We start from the raw sequence: 21,638 nt of genomic DNA, 5'->3' as shown, positions 1-21,638 counted from the left end.
ATGTATGTCACAAACATAACTCGAGGTCCCTCGTAATTTTCGGAGGCATGAATCAGTGTTCTTGAAAAAGAAAAGGAGAGCCACACACTCAAGGAGTTCAGATGCAATAATTTAATAACAACGTTTCGACAGCCAAGCAGTCTTCATCAGGGTATAATGACAAACACTGCGGGTCACTCATTTATATAGAGTTTGAAAGGACACACACAGGTGTCTGTAATCATGGCCAGCTGTGGCTTTATTTCATTGGTTGATTTACAGATATAAATAGAACATATAAAAAAGCATGAATGGATTACATGCAATCATAGATACAATTTGGCTACATAGGCATACTAACATTATATACAATGGATAGCAAAAACATGTGCTCCACTAAGGCAGTTATTTCTATTATAACTTGTCCTTGTGGTAAAATAACTATGTGGGCAAAACGAAGCGCCAACTAAAAGTAAGAATCTCTGCGCATCGTAGCACCATTAGGTGCAAAAACTTTATGTACCCAGTTGCGGCCCACTTTTTGGAAGCAAACCCCTATTTCGTCCCTTCGCTATATCGGCATGGAACACGTCACCCTCCTTAGAAGATGGGGTGACCTTGAAAATGTATTGTGAAAACGAGAGGCTGTCTGGATCTTTAATTTAAAGACCCTTGCTCCCTTTGGTCTCAATGTAAAGTCTGATATGAAGCCATTCTTGTGATTATTGTTTTTGATATCCATTGTACATCATTTGTAAATCAACCAAAGAAATAAAGCCACAGCCGGCCATGATTACAGACACCTGTGTGTGTCCCTTCAAACTCTATATAAACTAGTGACCCGCAGTGTTTGTCATTATACCCTCGCCTTGTTGGTTAAGGGCTTGTAAGTAAGCATTTCACTGTAAGGTCTACACCTATTGTATTCGGCGCATGTGATAAATACAATATGATTTGAAGACAGCTTGGCTGTCGAAACGTTGTATCTGAGATCCTATAGTGTGCTTTTCTTTTTCAAGTGTTCTACTCCGCTTACCAGGTGTGCGTTTCTTCCGCCTTCAGATGAATCAGTGTTACACCAATTTCCAGTAGGTTAGCTACCGCTACGTCTCTTGTTGCTATCTAGTAGGTACCATAATGCTGTTCTATGGCTCCAAAAATGTCAAAGTGACTCCAGTTATTATATTTAACTTAGTCTTTTTTTGTGAATGTAGCTTGGGGTTCTTGGTGCCCCAACTTGAATCATACCATGGGAAACACAATCGTAGTCTTACCGCTGTCCGTCCTGCAGCGGTCGGGCTGGGCGTACTGGGAGGAGGGTCCGGCGGGCTGGGTGATCCAGTGGCCGCCATCTTGCTCTGTGGGGCTGTGAGACCCCTGGAGTGCCTGGTTGGTGAAGGGCATGATGGGAGTGCTGGCGTAGGGTGTGGTGGAGGAGTAGGGGCTGTTAAAGCTGCGGAGGTCCTCGGCAGTGGGGTCGATGGTGCTGTAGATAGGGCCTTCGGTGGAATCGCCCGTGCTGTACTTCTCTGTCTGGTTCAGGTAGTTGGATATGCCCGCTTCTGGTGCCGAGGGGGGTCAGAGGTGAGAGGTCAGATTCTAGTGAGAGGTCATCTTTTATCATTTGATTTATGGTTATAAGAGGATTTCTAGATATTTAACTGCAGAGTTAGTGTCAAAGTTGTTATGTGAGCTACAGTTACCATGACATATGCAGGTTACACTATTTGGTAAGGCAAAATATATTTTATTTAACAATAATTTAACCTGTTGGATTTTCCAGAAGTGCTTGAATTCAGCCCCAAGTCTGCCGTACAAGTTGATTTCACATGAGATGATGGAAACTATACTTTGAGACTTCTTCAAAGACTGAAGGAAAATCTCAATTGCATACTCCTCATGTCCTCTCTCCTCTCGCATTGTTTTCTCAAAACCCATTGGATGAGAAAGCCAGAGGTCCCTCCCCTCTAACCTTCTTCTCCAATGGGTTTTCACAAGGAGGCAAGGAGAGAGAAGAGAGGACGCGAGGAGTATGCAATTGAAATTCTCCCTGAGACTACAAAAAAGGCATTGAAGAGATAATCCCTGGTTGTGTACAAAACAAACTGACCGCTGTGAGCAGGATCATGCTGTGTCTCATACCATTGTAGTATCTCTCTGCAGTGTCATGTTTGGAGGTGCAGCAGTTGACGACCTCTTTGCCACTATGGACCAGGTTGGTGGTGGGCCATGAGTCTGCCAGCCACGGGTAATTGCCCATGTTGCCACCCAGCATGCCAGGCCTAAAACATAATAAAACACACACTATGATCATATCTGATGCCAATCCACAGCTTTGTTCTCATCAATTTACTAAAAGAAGACTAGTAATAAGAATGGGAAAGTCTCCTTGAAATAACATAAACAGGGATCCTTACCTTCCATTGAGTCCAGATGCCTCTCCATGTGGAAAGCCAACTGCAGAAAAAAGGAAATATGCATTCAGGTCTGAATGGAAAGGTAAAATACAGTAAAGCATAAGTGGTGGCCATAATGTCATATGGTACAGTTGCACTCTAATATATTGGCACCCTTGCACGTTACTATTTTTTCATTAACAGAGCTTTTGGTGTTCACACGTGTATTGATTTATAACTGCACAGGACCAAGAAACTTCACTTCAAAGTAAAAAAACAAAATGTCCCAGACTAAATTATTCAGAATTCAGAAGAATTCTAATGAATTTGGTTGGAGGCAGGTGATTCTCGTTCACTGTGTGTAATTTATCTCACCTGTAGTAGGTAGCAGGTGCCTACAGGGTAAACATAGCCATTCAACCAGTTTTGAAAAGAGAAAAGAGAACATTCTGCTCCATTGCACTGATACCCATAGAATTCCAGTCATTGGCATTGGCTCGGGAAACTACCTCTAACTTCCTTCATACTGGACACAGAGACATAGAATTGGTATCCAAAAGTTCATCTGACTCTGGGGAAGTAGATAAAGGGCCTCATTGCCAACATCCTGAAGTATTTTAAGTTAAAATAGCAGCCTATTGTAAAGTGCAGTAGAATACTTGATATGGTAAGGTTGGTTATATTACAACATGCTTCTTTGACAAGTGGTAAAGTAACATTAAGTGTGTATAAAGAGTGCATAAAATAAAGCGTGTTAAGTACCTGCAGGCGTGTAGTTGAACGATGCGGTATAGTGACTCAGCTCCTTCCTCTTCTTGCGGCGGCAGTAGATCCACACGCTGAAACTCATGAGGATGACCCAGCAGGCCCCGCCGATCCCAGCGATGAACGCCGGCTGCTTCACCACGTCAGTGATCTGCTCGGCCAGGCTCACGCTGCCTTCATCACTGTCCTCGCTGGGCACCGAAGGTGCCTCCGCTGGCAGCTCTGAGGGAGAGCGGCAAGGAAGTAAGGAGATTGGTTGATATTTCGATTTTCAGACAACTTTTGCCATGTAAGTACTGTATTATAACCATCATTTTCCAAGTAATACTGCATGGTTTGAGTACTGTGTATGACAAAATGGTATATGTTATAAACCAAATGACGAATGGCAAAACAGTTAATCTTCCACACCTCAGAACTGTATGTAAAGTTAGAATCATGCTTGTTGGCCTCATGGCAACAATACAACATTTGATTCTAAGTTGTACACAGACTCTAAGCATGCTTAACACATGAATATGACGCTGCTGTAACACTTAACGATCATTTCAGTCATTTTTGCTTCCCTTATTACAGTTCCGCTCAATCTTATACTATATCCTTGATATGCCGGAACTGAAATGTCTAATTCTGCTAGCTTGTGGTTCTGCGGGGACTCACTAATGAGGATGGACACAGGCTGGCTGTGGGTGCCCACTCCGGCGCTGGTCACTGCTGCCACCTCCACCTGGTACAGAATGCCTGGCAGCAGCCCCTTGAGCACAGTGGAGAGGAAGGTGCCACCTACGGTGGTGTTGATGTGGTAGCGGGTCTGGGTGTCGTTGCCTACACACCACACCTGTTATTGTTGGTTGGAGGATGGTGAGTTGGTTTAAGAGATGGAAGATGTCAAATTTACAGTGTCCATATTAGCACTGCCTGTTGTGACTTTGAGGCAGTCCTAATATGGACACGATTTATTTTCCAGTCCTGTTTGAGCTGGTGTTTACATGGTATTTAGTTATTTAGTAAATAAAAACGTATTTGGTAACTATGGGTGCGTTCTGGTACTTGCTTTAAAAAATGTAAAACAATTCATAGCTACTCCTTATTTCCAATGACTTGTTTTAATGAATCCCAAAGAAATCATTGTAATTATGTAACTATTATTATTTCATTTTTTATTTTACCATGTTATATCTAAGTAAATACCACCCATATGGATGGTTGTCATTGGATTGTTCCAATCATGATATGTCGTCTCTGGTTGAGTCAGCCTACCTTGTACTCCTGGATGATTCCATTCTGCATATCGGCGGGGGGAGGCTCCCAGGAGACACTAATGCTGGAGCTGTTGCTCAGCTTCACTGTAACCACGGTGACTGCTTTGGGAGGGGCACTCGGGACTGCAGGGAAAGAGGGAAGATCAAGTTGTGAAAAAACCCAACTCCATGTTGACATAGAAAATATTAAATAGGGGCATTTGGTAAGATAGCGAAAATATGATTAGATTTTGATGAAAATGGCAGACTCCATGAAATGCCATCAAATGCCATGAAGTGGTTATTGGACTAAACAGTTCTTTGCCTTCATAACAGGATGTGAAGGTCACACAGGTGTTGGGAATTGCAATCCAATTGAGACTGAATTGGTTTTGACTTCTCAGAGATGTGACTGCTAGAGGCTCCTTAACAGCTAGCTATTTTTAAAAAGTCAGACCTCAAACTGTTTCTGCTTTGTGCCCTCCAAGATAAATACTAAAAAGGTTAAATTGACCACTTTTCATTTCACCCTTACTTTGCTGGGTAAATTGACTGAGGGCACATTCTCTTTAAAAGCAACGACTGTGTATGACCAATCAATCGCCACTTTCAAAACCTTTATTTAAACCTGGAACTCACATCGTAAAAAAAACTATTTTAAAACCTTGTTACTCACCATTCCCTCCATTATGGACATAGGCTATCTTAAGTATACGCTGTCCATATTAGGACAGCCTCTGTCTCAGCAAGGCTTGTGTCAGTCTCATCTGAAGTGGTCAGTATCAGTAGCTTCTAGCCAGTCTTACCTTCCTCTGGTGTTCTGACCAGAAGCAGCCGGCTGTCCATGCCCTGGAACTCGTCGAAATAGGGCCGGATCTTGATCTCGTACTCAGTGCCTTTGAGCAGATCAGCGACCACGGCCAGGCGCTCCGACGGGGCCTTGACATCCTGCAGCTGCCAGGTGCCACCCCTGGGCCGGTAGAGAATCCGGTAGCCCTGGATGTACTGGGACTGACGGTCCACCTGGGCAGGGGAGGGAAAACGTGGGAACGTGGGGAAATAGAGAGAAAGAATGAGGGACAATTAGAGAAAAGGGAGAGATACAAATAGAAAGAAAAGAGATACAGTTCTACTACCCTTGAATATGGGTATACAGTAAAACATCCAATAAAACATTCATAGAGTGTGAGTCCAACCTTTCTCCTGTGAAAGATGATGTAAACACTCAGGTCAGGGTACTCACCATCCATGATACTTGAACACTGGAGGCAGTGAGTGTGACAGGCTCCTGAAGCTGAACGGCCACCTCTCCCAGCTCTTTCTGGACCTGCCTGTGGTCCACTCCCTGACCGGTGGGACTCACATCTGCAAATACATCATGAACAAACTTCAAGACACAAAATACACAGTAAAACGATAGTGGATGCTTAACTCACGTACACACTTGATTGACATACCCTAAATTGTTTTATATGAAGCGTGAAGCCTTCAGACCTTCATGCTTTCATGAAGCAAGTTTTCAAAATGAGAGAAATTTAATTTTGACTTCCTACACTTGTTTTACACTAACTACCACTCTGTACTTATTTAATTTTTTTAATTATGTTGTGTCCCTCCTAGGTACTAACCTTGTGTGCGGACGGGCTCAGAGATGGGGCTGGGGTCACTCAGGCCATAAGCGTTGACCGCTCGGACGATGAATAGGTAGATGGTGTTGGGGAAGAGACCACTGACCGTGTGTTTCTCCAACTTGACCAGGTCAGCCACCGTTTGCCACGTACTGCCTGCTGATTGGCTAAAGTAAGAGACCACAGACAATGATGTCATGTTATTTGTCATTTCCAATTACCTTAGTAAAGTTACTGTGCAAGGCTATTGTTTAATGTTATACTTTACAGAGTATGTTATATTGACAGCTGTTCCTATATTACTCAATAGTGACTATCACTATCTTTTCACAGAGAATCAAACTCAGCGGCAAGTAGCCTAGCGGTTAAGAGCGTTGGTCCAGTAACCGAAAGGTCAGAGGCGTGTGTGAAACAATTGTGGAGGCATGCAGTAGCATTGACATGATATCTCTGCATTTGCATGATTGGTTGACAATAGGTGGCGGCGGTACGTCCGGTAATAAACACAAACTTGACAACTTCCTTTACAATAGCTCTGCTCCGCCAAGGGCAAGAAATATGAAAGCCCTGATGTCTGCGGAGGCTGCTTCACAGTAAATGTTGTACGCCACTTCAGACACAGATTGACCTTTAGGCAGCCCGCAGCAACTCTCTGATTCGGAGGGGTTGGGTTAAATGCGGAAGACACATTTTGGTTGTGCAACTGACTAGGTATACCACTTCGTCAGGTTATTGGCAAAGCATTCCACTAAACATTGTCATGACTCAATAGTGACTACAAACGGTTCCTCAGTCTTTTTACAGAGAATCAGATAGGAGCCACTAGAATAGCAGAGCCCAGGCTGAAGCTGTTTGCTTCGTCATTAAGTGCTGTGTTCAGCGATGCTTCGCTATCCCCCATGCTCATTTGACGCACTGCGTTCCCGAGCCCAGTGACAGATCCAGGAAATGATGACGGAGCTATTTTTAGCCCACTCAGGTTTTTAGCCACGACGCACCATCAGACCATGCCAGAGCATCTGGTAAAATAACAACGCCAGCTGTGTGTTTATGACAAGTTTCTTTGTTCGTTTTTTAAAAATGTTTGTCATCTTAAATATTCGTGTTTTGCCCTCTAATAAATAATGTGATAAATCTTGTGAACAATGCATCTAATAAAGGCAGTTCCATTTGCATTTTCCTCTCCTGCCTGGTCTTCTTTAGATTTGCTGTCACACCTTGTTTATTGTTTACTGGCATAGTTACATGACACCCTCCTCCACCCCTCATCACTCGCTTTTTCTTATCTTTTCCTCAACCCGTTCCTTTTTCATTTCCCCCTCGGGACCAGTGACTGCTGTAGCAGACGAGTGACTTTATAGCCGACCTGCGCAATTAGGCGACAGCGATAAAAGCTGTGTGAACCGTAAATATTCCTCCAGCGGACCGCCCAATAGTGATAAATCCAAGGTCACTTTGTCCGAGGAGAGGCTGAAACTTGGGACACACACAGGAAACACACAAATACACGTAAATATACACTCTCGCCCCACAAACATGGCAATGGGGGAAAAAACGAGTGTTCCTCACCTCCGTGTCCTATAGAATGGAGAGAGGACAATGGTAAATCAGGCCCATCTTCATACAGTAACAACATGTCAGGATTCTATCTCCACCTTGTCCTGCACGCACACACACACACTCATCCCCTCTCCCCCTGGCCACACCTACCCTTCAACCCCCAAATGACCCCCAGCACCTCAGACAAGGAAATGTGATTCTAAACTAACCTATTCAGCCCCCACAGCAACTCTATAAACAATCAATTTGGGCCACTCGGCACGGTGCTAACTACTGCCCAGGGGGCAAGGTGAGAGAAGAGTGATGAGGGGGCTAGTGAGTCAGGATGAGATAGTCCCCACCTAAATGAACAAGGAAGGGGAGGGGGGCATTTCCTCGTAACACAGTCCGTCCACGTCTGGACCTGCTTTCTCATCCCTTCCTCCCTCCATCCCTCTGCGTCCTATCAGCCCATTAGACCCTACGGAGCCTTTGTCGTTTACTCGTAACACTGTCTATCTGTGTCTGACCTGCTTCCCCCATCCATTTATTCCTCCATCCCTCTATATTCATCTTTCCATCCCTCCATCCCTCTGCGTCCTATCAGCCCACTGTGAGACCCATAGGAACCTCTCTCTCAGTAAATAGAGCTAGCCCGGCTCCGCTCAGCGTACAATAGCCCAAGGACTCTGTCTATCTGTCTGTGCCGGCCACATTTGAACACATTACCATTTTAGCGCTACAGAGGTGCACTAAGCTGTGTGTGTGTGTTCGTGTGACGTTTGATGGGGGCTAAAGTCAAAGTGGGGGGCAGCTGGGAGGTTTGGGGAGTGGGTTAGCATGGGCCAGCCTTCAACCTAGCTGAGGTTGATTAGAATGTGAAATGTGCCAGGGTCAGGGTGTCCACAGGGGGGTGTGTGTGTGTGTGTGTGTGTGTGTGTGTGTGTGTGTGTGTGTGTGTGTGTGTGTGTGTGTGTGTGTGTGTGTGTGTGTGTGTGTGTGTGTGTGTGTGTGTGTGTGTGTGTGTGTGTGTGTGTGTGTACTGACACCATTAATAAAGGGTGAGGGATGGATGCCCACAGCAACCTCTGACTAGAAATGGTCCACCCAAACAGACAGTGTGGTGAAGAAGGCGCAATAGTGCCTCTTCAACCTCAGGAGGCTAAAGAAATTTGTTTTGGCCCCTAAGACCCTCACAAACTTTTACAGACACACAATTAAGAGCAGTATCATCGCCTGGTATGGCAACTGCACCGTCCGCAACCGCAGGGCTCTCCAAAGGGTGGTACGGTCTGCCCAACGCATCACCGGGGGCACACTGGCTGCCCTCCAGGACACGTACAGCACCCGATGTCACAGGAAGGCCAAAAAGATCATCAAGGACATCAACCACCTGAACCAGAAGGCGAGGTCAGTACAGCTGCATCAAGAGACTGAAAAACAGCTTCTATCTCAAGGCCATCAGACTGTTAAATAGCCATCAATAGCCGGCTACCACCCGGTTACTCAACCCTACACCTCAGAGGCTGCTGCCCCATATACATTGACATGGAACACTAGTCACTTTAATAATGTTTACATACTGCTTTACTCATTTCATATGTATATACTGTATTCTATTCTACTGTATTTTAGTCAATGGCACTCTGACATTACTCGTCCTAATATTTCTATATTTCTTAATTCCATTCTTTTACTTTTAGAGTTGTGTGTATTGTTGTGAATTGTTAGATACTACTGCACTGTTGGAGCTAGGAACACAAGCATTTCGCTACACTGCTAAATATGTGTATGTGACCAATACAATTTGATTTAATTTGATTTGAGAGAGAGAGCTGGGGGCTGGAGGGTAGAACACTGTGTGTCTGCCAGTGGAGGCTCCTCAGAGGAGGAAGGGGAGGACCATCCTACTCAGTGAATTTCATACAAATAAAAAAGAGTTAAGATAAACCTATACTAAATATATTCACATCGCCAAATACCTGATTAAAACACACAGTTTTGCAATGAAGGTATACAGTAGTCTCAACAGCACCCTCTAGGGTAGCACCATGGTGTAGCCAGAGGACAGTCAAACTTTATTTTTGTGTCAAGTTAGTGACATTTATTAGAAATGTTCCTGCTAACTTTAGTTGCAAGTAGCTAGCTAACTACCAGAGTGCAGTCATCTCCGCCAGAATGACTAGCTAACACTAATGACAATGTAGTGGATTTTTTGTTGAAGAACCCCTTTCATTGCCCACATCAGATTGAAGCCTCTGAACGCCTCTGAACACCTCAACTCATGCCTCATACCCTCATTCAATCACAGCTGTGATTCCTTCCCAACCCTAGACTTCTCATTCCCCATAATATTTTACTGTAAATATATTTCTTAAATGTTTTAGGTTGAAATCATTTGTCTTTGACGACTTTTGAAACACGTTTTGTTGTCTCTGTGCGGCCCGCGCCTAAACCGTGGGTCTCCTATCCTTCTATACCGATGGTCTCCTATCCTTCTATACCGATGGTCTCCTATCCTTCTATACCGTGGGTCTCCTATCCTTCTATACCGATGGTCTCCTATCCTTCTATACCGTGGGTCTCCTATCCTTCTATACCGTGGGTCTCCTATCCTTCTATACCGTGGGTCTCCTATCCTTCTATACCGTGGGTCTCCTATCCTTCTATACCGTGGGTCTCCTATCCTTCTATACCGTGGGTCTCCTATCCTTCTATACCGATGGTCTCCTATCCTTCTATACCGTGGGTCTCCTATCCTTCTATACCGTGGGTCTCCTATCCTTCTATACCGTGGGTCTCCTATCCTTCTATACCGTGGGTCTCCTATCCTTCTATACCGTGGGTCTCCTATCCTTCTATACCGTGGGTCTCCTATCCTTCTATACCGTGGGTCTCCTATCCTTCTATACCGTGGGTCTCCTATCCTTCTATACCGTGGGTCTCCTATCCTTCTATACCGTGGGTCTCCTATCCTTCTATACCGTGGGTCTCCTATCCTTCTATACCGTGGGTCTCCTATCCTTCTATACTGTGGGTCCCCTATCCTTCTATACCGTGGGTCTCCTATCCTTCTATACCGTGGGTCTCCTATCCTTCTATACCGTGGGTCTCCTATCCTTCTATACCGTGGGTCTCCTATCCTTCTATACCGTGGGTCTCCTATCCTTCTATACCGTGGTTCTCCTATCCTTCTAAAATGTTCAAGTCACCAGTATGTGCAAGTGTGTCTTTAGATGTTACGTGTTACTTTAACCCCCCCAAAATGTAGCATGAATAGAGCTGACATATCTGTCTTTCTCTCTGTTCTACAGAATGCACCACGAGGTTGAGCCCTATTGAACGTGGTCTAAGTCCTACTGTCCACTCCACTCACCTGAAGGCCTCGATGATGTATGAGGTGACGGCGGCGCCTCCCTCGTGGGCGTTGGGCTGCCAGGTGAGGGTGACACTGTTGCGGGTCACGTCGGTCACCACAGGCTTCTGGGGCGGTCCTGGCAGCTGGAAAGGTTCTGATGCCTGGGGGACAGACGAACCTCCACTCTCTGAAAATCACAATCAAATCAAACTTTGTATGAAGTGCATTTAAAAAGAAACAGACAGAGGATGAGAGGTTAGCTGGATGGTAGTGGATCTCCTATGTATAGTGGTAGTGCAACCATTCTCGATCTAACTGTTGTTGGAAGACTAGCACTAGTCCTTTTGTGAGTTACCAACAAATAATTCATGTTATACTATCAATCACGAATTGAAAAGTGACATTTGTCTTCAATAAGGAATGAATTGGAACCGAGCCCAGCCCTGATCACAGTAACTGACTTTGACAATTCACATCTAAAAATAAGAGTTTAGTTGTGAATTTCTGCTTGGTTGTTTGTAAGATGCATTTGTAGGCACTAAATACCATCGTATCAAGCTTCATCAAACAGCAGCATTTCATAACAGGCATTACTTCTTCCAACTCATCATCCTTCCGCTTCGCCTTGGGCCAAACAACACCCCTCGGTACGATTATATCCACAATTTCACAAGACCTCTGCCTTATTTCTCCTTTCACTGCCACACCTACGGCTGATAATGATCTTATATGGACATGTAATGTCATAGAGGCAATCTAATAGCCTGTAGGGAGGTGTTTACTACAGTACATTTACCTTTCACCGTGTGTGCGTGCGTGTGTGTACACGTGTGTGTGTGCATGCGTGTGCATTTACCTTTCACTGTGAGTACTCCGCTCCATGTCGTCTCTCCGCTTGAGCTGGAAGCCACGCAGGTGTAGGCCCCTGAGTCCGTTTCCTGGCAACAAGAGAGAGGGCTCAGTTAACATGGTGTACATGCACCAAAGCACAATGCCTTTGCCTCTTCATATTCGGTGTTCCAAAGCAAATCTTTCCAGGTAAGTCAACATGAACATCTGCCTAGAACATCTGCCATGTTGACTCCAAAACTTCCCACAATACTGTCAAGTTGGCTTGATGTCCTTTGGGTGTTGGACCTTTCTTGTTACACACAGGAAACTGTTAAGAATGAAAAACCCAGCAGTGTTGCCTGTTCTTGACACAAATCGGTGCGCCTGGCACCAAATACCATAATGATTGAAGTGGATTTAGCAAGTGACATCAATAAGGGATCATAGCGTTCACCTGGATTCACCTGGTCAGTCTAAGTCATGGAAAAAGCAGGTGTTCTTAATGTTTTGTATACTTAGTGTATATATGGCTTTAGATTATATGTTCTCAGAGCATGCACAGAACAGCTGGCAGGCATATTCACTGTAATTTTTAACCTCTCCTGGTCCCAGTCTGTAATCTCCACATGTTTTAAGATGACCACAATCATTGCTGTTCCTAAAAACTCTAAAGCTTCATGCCACAATGACTACCGCCCTGTAGCTCTCAGTTCTGTAATCATGAAGTGCTTTGAGAGACTGGTTATGGAACACATTAACTCCTCCATCCCAGCCACCCTAGACCCACTCCAATTTGCATACCGCCCCAACAGATCCATAGATGACGCAATCTCAATTGCTCTCACCCACCTAGATAAGAGGAATACCTATGTGAGAATGCTGTAAATTGAATACAGCTCAGCGTTCAAAAGCATTGTTCTCTCCAAGCTCGTCACCAAGCTTAGGACTCTGGGTCTGAACACCTCCCTCTGCAACTGGATCCTGGACTTCCTGACGGGCCGACCCAAGGTGGTGAGGGTAGGCAACATCATCTCCGCCACGCTGACCCTTAACACAGGGGCCCCACAAGGGTGTGTGCTTAGTCCCCTCCTGTACTCCTTGTACACCCACGACTGTGTGGCCACGCACGACTCCAACACAATTATCAAGTTAGCTGACAACGCGATGGTGGTAGGCCTGATCACCGGCAACGATGAGTCAGTCTACAGAGAGGAGGTCAGTGACCTGGCACTGTGGTGCCGGAGCAACAACCTCTCCATCAACGTCAGCAAGAACAAGGAGCTGATCGTGGACACGCCCCCATCCACATCGACAGGGCAGCAGTAGAGCAGGTAGACAGCTTCAAGTTCAGTGTAGGAGTCCCCACTATCCATTTAATCGTATTCATGATCTAAAAGGCAAAACTGATCATAGATCAGCACTCCTATCTGAAACCCTTTATAAATATGGGCCCTGATCCTTTTGAACCAGTGTGGGAGTTTAGAGGAGGATAAAGGAGAGACCTTTAGTAACCAGAGCGGGTCTGCAAACTTCTGTGGCTCTTACTTTGGTTTATACTGAGCACTCAACAGTAACCAGCAATCTGGGCTGACACTAGCAAGTGTGTGTGTGTGTGTGTGTGTATGCGAGCGTGTGTGCATGCGTGTGTATACTCGCACGTGCATGTGTGTGTGTGTGTGATTGCGTACGTGCCTACTGGTAATTGTGTGTGAGTGTGTAGGTAGTGCACACGTGTGTGTGTTTAAGACGATAAGTGTGGGTCAGGGAGAACATTGCCTATTAAAATTTCATTGGGAGGCTGAGAGCGAGACAAGGGCTAGAAATTGCTTACAACAGTGGAAGATGTACAAATGTAGGATCTCAATTTGATCACCCTGTTGTTGCAGGAAATGCAATAAGGTTAAAATGCTTCTAAATTCAGATTTGCCCCTAAACATTTTTTTAATCAATAATTCACATTTCCTGTTGCTGCAGGATTATCTTCCTGCTGTGAGAAACTGGTCAAATTAAGATCCTACACCTGTAGGGACTTTAACTCGCAGACAATGATCTAATAGTGTTGACAGCTCACCCCCAACCGCCTGCAGGTTAGTGTGCCACACACACACACACACACACACACACACACACACACACACACACACACACACACACACACACACACACACACACACACACACACACACACACACACACACACACACACACACACACACACACACACACACACACACACACACACATTTCAAACTAACGACTAGGCATTCAGCCCTCATGGTTAATGTAAGACTAATCTTATTCAAAACTAAAGCTAATGAATTATACAAAGCACACTACATAAACACACAGCGAGCCAACACAATGCAATCAAGATAATAGCACTGTTGTTTGTGCTTGGTTGCCATCCACTTCTCTATACCCTTGTGTGTGTGCGTGCGTGCGTGCGTGCGTGTGTGGCCAGTTGCAGTGGCGTTGGTATAACTCAAGTCTAAGTTCCCTGTCTAAAAGCCCCAAGAGGGACAGGAGAGGTGACTCCAAGTCCAACAGCACATCACTCTTCCTTCTCTCTTCCTATAGGCCAGCTGACCTTGAAAGGACCTGTATGGCAGCCAAGAAAGCCAATGATGTGGATGTTTGGGGCGACAGGTCCCGGGTGGTGACTGGTGATTGGAGGAGAGGATAGGGAAGGGTTAAACGGATGGGCACATGACCATTACTCATGGTTGGCAGCTTTAGGCGCTGCGCTAAACAGATAGTTAAAAATGGTTGAAGGATGAAGGTGGGGAGAGTCAACCGGGAGCCAAATGTCTAAGCTCGTTCCTGGTTGTGGAATGCGTTCCTTATTTTCTCCCCTTCCTCAATGTTCTGATATTATCTCAAGTGCACTCTCTCTGTGTTGTAGCATCTTCCTTGACTTCTATTTCTCTCCATCTCATATTTTCATCTCAATATCCTGTCCCTTTCTCTATCGCTTTCTTTCTCCCCCCCCCCGCCATTTCTCTCTGTCCTGTTAGAGGGAGGCTTGGCACTGTGCTGTAGTTGTAGTGTGTGTCTGGCTCTGGTCCCGAGGTAATGGGCATTGCTTCAGTCCCAGAGAGGAACAAACGGACCATCTGTCGGGTGGCCGGCCCTCTCTCCTCCAATCCATCCTCCCCTTCTTCCTGTGCCCCTCTCTGACTTAGTTAAAAGAGGAGCAGCCTGATAAAAGTGGGAGAGAGCGATACAAACAAGGAGGAAGAGTGTCCAAGATTCAAAATGATAGAAATTGACATAAGTACAGTCCATCTAGTCGAGATATGAGAAATTCACAAATACATTGGGCAGAGGAAGTACTAAAGATTGTTTGCTATATTTTGAGTGCATGCGGTTGAAGTTTTAGCTGAACATTTTTGATGTTGGTGCATTGAGATTCTTAACTTAATCTCTCTCCCTCCCTCTCTCTTTACCTATCCCCCCTCCCTCTCTCTCTCCCCCTCTCTCAATTCCCCAACAAGGATTTAATTAAAGTCACAGCAATCGTTAATCACTGTGGGCCCGACAATCAATTAATTAACACGTCAGCCGGCCTGAAGCTCGCCACACACTACGGTGACCCGCAGGTGCAGCCCGCAACCCCAGAGGGCTCTGGGTAGAATGGATTTCATTAGCCGTGCGTACGCCACCACTAACGACTGCTAACGATTGCACCCGCTCATTGCCTTGGCGATTATGCACCACAGACACTCGACAGCCAATTACTAAGTCAATGAGTCACCCATAAACCATAAAAAAGTCACTCCTGCGGTCCAATATTCCAATATTAATATCTTGCTCTTAATTTGATTGAATTACATTGCCGAGATGTGTGTCAGAGGACAGCTTGTATGGCCTGTATGCCGCTCACTGTGGCCATATCAATATATCAAGAGGACAGGTTGCCGTGGCATCTGACAACTGCTATGGCTTTCTATTGCTCTAAATGGCAGTCACTCATAGTAATACAGTGAATTAAACTAAGCTAATTACCATTAAGGATGAGTAGTTACTCATTGTGTATTTATTCCTTGTGTTATTATTCTTCAATTATTTCTCTTTTTGTCTCTCTGCATTGTTGGGAAGGGCCCATAAGTAAACATTTCACTGTTAGTCTCCACTTGGATTTGATTTAGTTGATTGCATTGCTTTGGAAATAACACTCGGGTGTTATTGCATACGGTTGCTTAGTGTCACTTAGGAGAGTTACCTCAGACGATTGATATGATGAGACTTGGAGTGCGTTGAGATGCAATGTGAGGTGTTTCATTTCATATGCTATTATGCAGGGCGTGAAGGCATTTACAGAGGAGGAGGGAAAGAGAATTGTTTGGAGCATTCTTTCTACATTTATGAGAATCATTGAGAACATTATTTTACGTTCTTAAGAGTTATTGGGAACGTTCTTTGTACGTTCCTTCCAGGTACCTGCAGGTTTGTGATCTGGAACGTTCCCTTCTCCATCAGGCTGACACGCTCGTCGCCCAGTATCCTTTGGCCGTCCTTCTCCCATTGGATGCTGGGCAGAGGGTTACCCATCACGTGGCACTGCAATTGAGCGGTGGAGCCTGGTGCCAACGTTTGATTGGCTGGCCCTTGACGGATGATGGGCGGGACTCGGTCGGAGGGTGCTGTGTGGGGGAGGGAAGGAGGGAGAGACAGAGAGAGGGAGAGCGTGTGCATTAAGAGAGTGTGTACCACTGGGCAAACACTGGTTCAATCAACGTTGTTTCCACGTCATTTCAATTAAATTATGTTGAACCAACGTGGAATAGACGTTGAATTGACATCTGTGCCCAGTGGGTAGTTGAGTGTATTCCATAAAAACACTATCCTAACCATTTTCAGCATGGAGTCCACCTCGAATTCTGTTGGGACATAACTCTTCATATTAACCAGTGTGAATCACTAACGGCAGGCAAGGCGGTGTAAAAATATGCAGACGTAAAATAACGCAGCTCTCAGCAAACCCCCTGCTCCTGCCCTATTTCACATCCAATCAATGACATAGATCTCTTTTGCTCGAGCGTGTAGCAATCTAGTTTTTCTCTGTTGCTCTAGAGACGATTTATATGTGAAATAAAACAGCGGTTCAATGAAGTTGTCATTTACTGGTTAGATGTTAAAGGGTTAGTTAAATAAAAACACTACATTTTCAGTGTCTAGTTTAACAAAACTGTGTGGATTGCAGTCACTCCTTGTCCGTCGACTGCTTTCAAGGTATGGAAAGAAATATCTAAATATTCATTTAGCAAAATCTGTCCCTGTCATGTCAACTTTCAGTCAAAAAAGGTCTACCCATGGCAGTTACTCGACTGAACTGTAGTGTTTTGCCAGTGCAGGCCTTTATTTACCATAACATCTTCACTCATATTGCTTTCTCCCACTGTACAGCATTGTTATGGCTTAACACGTCAAAGTAGCGCTGAATAATTTAATATTTGTTTGACTAAACCTGGAAAATTACTTTGGCATTTACCATTCCCTCTCCAGTATCAAACAGTTCTGATGGTAAAACCAAGGACATTAGACTGCTGGGATTGGGTACATGCTGAGATTAGGTTTGCAATATTGGGCTTTGTTCCAAGAGGCCAAGAGGATACTTATATGAATAAACATCATGGAAAGGAAACATAATCTTTCACAACATACCACCAAGGTTGTGGACTCAATTCCTGCATTAGTCCACATTCTAAGTGGGTTTGGTTACATGTGTGCTAAATAGCCATATGGCGTAAGTGGCTTCACTTAAGATACAGTACATATCGAAATGACCTGCCTTCATAGAAGCTAAAAATGGAATGGAGGAGCAGAGTATGTGTGTGCATTATTGTGTTTGAGAATTTTTGTGTGTGCGCACGTTTGTGTGAAAAGGGAACAGTGTCCACTGCAGTCAGATATGAAGTATAATTACCTTTTGAAGTGTATTGACATTTTCTGCATTGACTAGTATCGAGCAATATAGAACATACAGATGTAGGATCTTCATTTTATCACCCTGTTGTTGCAGGACATTTCCTGCACAGCAGGAGATGCAAACTTGTAATGTATTCACATTTTTAAAAGGCTTCTAAAGTTTGTCATTTCCACTTAAAAAATGGCAGACTTGATATGTCCTAACACATAATGGACCAACCCCTAGAAAAATGTCATTGAATTATAATCCACACAACAATTCACATTTCCTGTTCAAATGAAGATCCTACATACAGTATGTAACTAGTACACAGTACATCAATAGTGTACTCCTTGTTTAACCCCTTGGCACTAAATCCCATCCCTCCATAGACTGTTTACCCTGTAGTGAAACACAGGCCCTGGCTATATACTCACTAGACCACCATGCCCTTTAAACAGAGGCCAGCCAATGTACATATATGGCTCTGTCTATGCCACCTCTGTATGTCTGTGTGTACACCATCATGTAAACACCACTGTGTGTGTGCTGACATCTTACAGAGTAACATTCATGAACTATGACTATGACAAAGGGAAAATTAAAAACAAATATTAACTGTATATCTGTTAGCATAACGTACAAGTGCATTGTTGTCTGTATGCTAGGCAGGGAAAGGCTAGCTAAGCTACAGTGCTTTGAGGCAGATGCGGAGCACAGATGCATCTAAACAACAGTTTATCCCCTTCCTTACTGGGCGCGGCGCGATGAGGGGAGCATATGTTCCCGGCGAGGTTAATTTGCATAGCGCCATTGCGACTTGTCCTGTTTGATTACGTCTCGCTTTACCTCCTGCTGTTCGCTCATTTGGGGGACTGGGGGGGGCGATGATTTTTAATTTGGGGCGGCTTTGAAGAGTTTTTAATTTATTTAGGTTTAAGCAGTTGTGAAGGGAGTGATGGAGGGTGGAGGGACTGGCAGGGGGGGTAGTCCATGGGCCAAACCAGCAGTCCATGAAATATGTCCAAATAAAACATGGTGATAAGGTAGTCGGAAAAAGGATGCTTCCCAATGGCACCCTATTCCCGTTAAAGTGCACTAATTTTGACCTAGGGCTCTGGTCAAAAGTAGTGCACTATAAAGTGAAGAGGATGCCATTTGGGATATACTCAAAGTGTTAGAAGGTAATGGGATTTGAATGTGGGGTTTGTACGAGGAAGGTGCTGGGTTGGGTTTGGGAGGTAGGTTAATTGAAGCCAGCTGTGTGTGATAGTGAGCCCTAGGGGGTAATCAACTTACTCTAGAGCAGGTATTCCCAAACTGGGGTATGCATACCCCCCTGCCGGTGGGGGCACGCCAAATAAAAATGTGATTCACTTTTTCTTTTTTTTCTTCACATTTTCAAACAGTCCATTTATATTTTCCAACGGGGCTATACATTTGGGAGAGTTTTTTTTCCTCGCCTGAGTAGCCTCATTTCACTGCCAAAAATAAAATGAAACCATCTAGTGTTCAGCGAAATAACAACACAATGTCAAATACAGGTAGCTTTGTCAAATAACTAACATCCAATCACATTAACCGTTATTCCCTGGCGGGAATTCCACTAACGGCCCATATGTAGCCAAACATAGCTGCTGCTCATTCCGTTTGCTCGAAAATGGATACATGGTTAAAAAAAGTAAGGCCCACGTCCAGCTCTACTGGTAGTACTGCTACTACCAGCAGTACTACACCTGCACCTCTCGACGACACAAGTTGTTTTGCTTCCACGAGCACATCCAATGCTTGCATCAGTAATTCTACATTTGTTGTTAGCCCAGCTAGCATGGACTGACAGTTGTGAATCTGATGGAGCCGAAGAGCTACTGCCCCTTTACCCGGGAAAGCAACGAACAACAGACAGGGACGTTGGACCATCGAAGAGGCGCAAATATGATAAGAACTACATTGATTTGGGGTTCACTTATATTTGGAGTAGTGCCTTTCCTCAGCCACAGTGTGTTATATGTGCAAAAGTACTATCTCACAACTCGATGAAACCTTCACTCTTGAGCGGACATTCAGAAACAAAACATGCCAATTACAAAAATAAGCCACTGAGGTTTTTTTGCGAGAATTAAAACGACTTTCGAGTAGTAAGACATGTATAAGAGCAACAGATACCATTATAAAAAGGGTCGAGAAGGGTCTTATATGGTGAGCTACCGAGGCAAGCAACATACTATTGTGGAGGACTTAATTGGGACGGCAGGTAGCCTAGTGGTTAGAGCATTGGACTAATAACTGAAAGGTTGCAAGTTCAAATCCTTGAGCTGACAAGGTAAAAATCTGTCATTCTGCCCCTGAACAAGGCCCCTGAACCCACTGTTCCTAGGCCTATCATTGAAAATAAGAATTTGTTCTTAACTGACTTGCCTAGTTAAAACACAATTATTCCTGCTGCTGGGGGGAAAGGCCCAAAAAACTATACAGGCAATGCCTTCATCAAACAACACTGTTTCACAATGCATCAGTGACATGGCAGGAGATATTTTGAAACAATTACTGCTTTGTGGCGGGCCTGGCATAGCTCCTGGTATATGTCCGTTACGTTTATGGGGGGTCAATTAAGGAAGCTGTCAGACATTCCTCTTCTGCAAACCACTGGAAACCAGGACAACAGGAGAGGATATTTTGAAAGTACTGGACAGCTTTGTGACATCAATTGGACAATGGTGGTCAAGATGTGTTGGTATCTGTACTGATGGTGCAAAAGCCATGACAGGAAGACATAGTGGAGTGGTAACACACGTGCAAGCAGTTGCTCCCAAGGCCACTTGCATACATTCACTGCAGCATCCACTGAGAGGCTCTTGCTGCCAATGGAATGTCTGACAGCTTGAAATACGTTTTGGACAATACAGTGAAAACTTTGTTAAAGCAAGGCCCCTTCACTGAGACTAGGAAACACTGTCACCACTGATAAATCCACAATAATTGAGAATTCCAATAAGCATTTCTCTACGGCTGGCCTGCTTTCCACCATGCTATCCCAACCCTGGCCAACAGCTCTGCACCCCCCGCAGCAACTGGCCCAAGCCCCCCCCCCCCACCCCCACTTCTCCTTCACCCAAATTCAGACAGCTTATGTTCTGAAAGTGCTGCAAAATCTGGACCCCTACAAATCAGCTGGGCTAGACAATCTGGACCCTCTCTTCTTAAAATTATGTGTTGCTATTGTTTCAACCCCTATCTGTTCAACCTCTATTTTGTATAGTCTGAGATTCCTAAAGATTGTAAAGCGGCCGCGGTCATCCCCCTCTTCAAAGGAGGAGACACTCTAGACCCAAACTGTTACAGACCTATATCCATCCTGCCCTGCCTTTCTAAAGTCTTCGAAAGCCAAGTGGACAAACAGACCACCGACCATTTCGAATTCCACTGTACCTTCTCCGTTATGCAATCTGGTTTCTGAGCTGGTGACGGGTGCACCTCAGCCACGCTCAAGGTCCTAAATGATATCATAACCACCATCGATAATTGACAGTACTGTGCAGCTGTCTTAATCGACCTGGCCAAAGCTTTCGACTCTCACCGTATTCTTATCGGCAGACTCAACAGCCTTGGTTTCTCAAATGACTGCCTCGCCTGGTTCACTAACTACTTCTCAGATAGAGATCAGTGTGTCAAATCGGAGGGCCTGTTGTCCGGACCTCTGGCAGTCTCTATGGGGGTGCCACAGGGTTCAATTCTCGGGCCGACACTTTTCTCCGTATATATCAATGATGTCGCTCTTGCTGCGGGTGATTCTTTGATCCACCTCTACGCAGATGACAACATTCTGTATATATCTGGCCCTTCTTTGGACACTGTGTTAACAAACATCCAAACGAGCTTCAACGTCATACAACACTCCTTCCGTGGCCTCCAACTGCTCTTAAATGCTAGTAAAACGAAATGCATGCTCTTCGACTGATCGCTGCCCGCACCAGCACGCCCGACTAGCATAAC

The 21,638-nt window shown here is 44.8% G+C and overlaps 2 protein-coding genes across 2 annotated transcripts in view; both read right to left on the bottom strand.

The window, feature by feature from the left end:
- LOC120031282 (roundabout homolog 2-like) overlaps positions 1-16,364 on the bottom strand; it is a 25,782-nt gene extending 9,418 nt beyond the window's left edge. The window contains exons 1-12 of the mRNA XM_038976965.1: positions 16,178-16,364; positions 11,763-11,844; positions 10,925-11,093; positions 6,010-6,176; positions 5,625-5,746; positions 5,188-5,404; positions 4,401-4,525; positions 3,801-3,978; positions 3,138-3,362; positions 2,397-2,436; positions 2,122-2,261; positions 1,254-1,541 (exon numbers count right to left, since the gene is read on the bottom strand). Of these exons, the coding sequence (XP_038832893.1) occupies positions 1,254-1,541; positions 2,122-2,261; positions 2,397-2,436; positions 3,138-3,362; positions 3,801-3,978; positions 4,401-4,525; positions 5,188-5,404; positions 5,625-5,746; positions 6,010-6,176; positions 10,925-11,093; positions 11,763-11,844; positions 16,178-16,288 (1,864 nt within the window). The 5' untranslated portion in view covers positions 16,289-16,364. The remainder of the gene's footprint in view (positions 1-1,253; positions 1,542-2,121; positions 2,262-2,396; positions 2,437-3,137; positions 3,363-3,800; positions 3,979-4,400; positions 4,526-5,187; positions 5,405-5,624; positions 5,747-6,009; positions 6,177-10,924; positions 11,094-11,762; positions 11,845-16,177) is intronic.
- Positions 16,288-21,638, bottom strand: part of LOC120043870 (roundabout homolog 2-like) — a 20,392-nt gene continuing 15,041 nt past the window's right edge. Inside the window, exons 4-5 of the mRNA XM_038988475.1 lie at positions 16,589-16,617; positions 16,288-16,380 (exon numbers count right to left, since the gene is read on the bottom strand). Coding sequence (XP_038844403.1) covers positions 16,288-16,380; positions 16,589-16,617 — 122 coding nt within the window. The remainder of the gene's footprint in view (positions 16,381-16,588; positions 16,618-21,638) is intronic.

Source organism: Salvelinus namaycush, chromosome 3 (assembly GCF_016432855.1).
Source record: "Salvelinus namaycush isolate Seneca chromosome 3, SaNama_1.0, whole genome shotgun sequence".
NCBI classification, from domain to species: domain Eukaryota; kingdom Metazoa; phylum Chordata; class Actinopteri; order Salmoniformes; family Salmonidae; genus Salvelinus; species Salvelinus namaycush.
The sequence above is the reverse complement of the archived record's forward strand: the minus strand, read 5'-3'. Positions and strand labels throughout refer to the sequence as shown.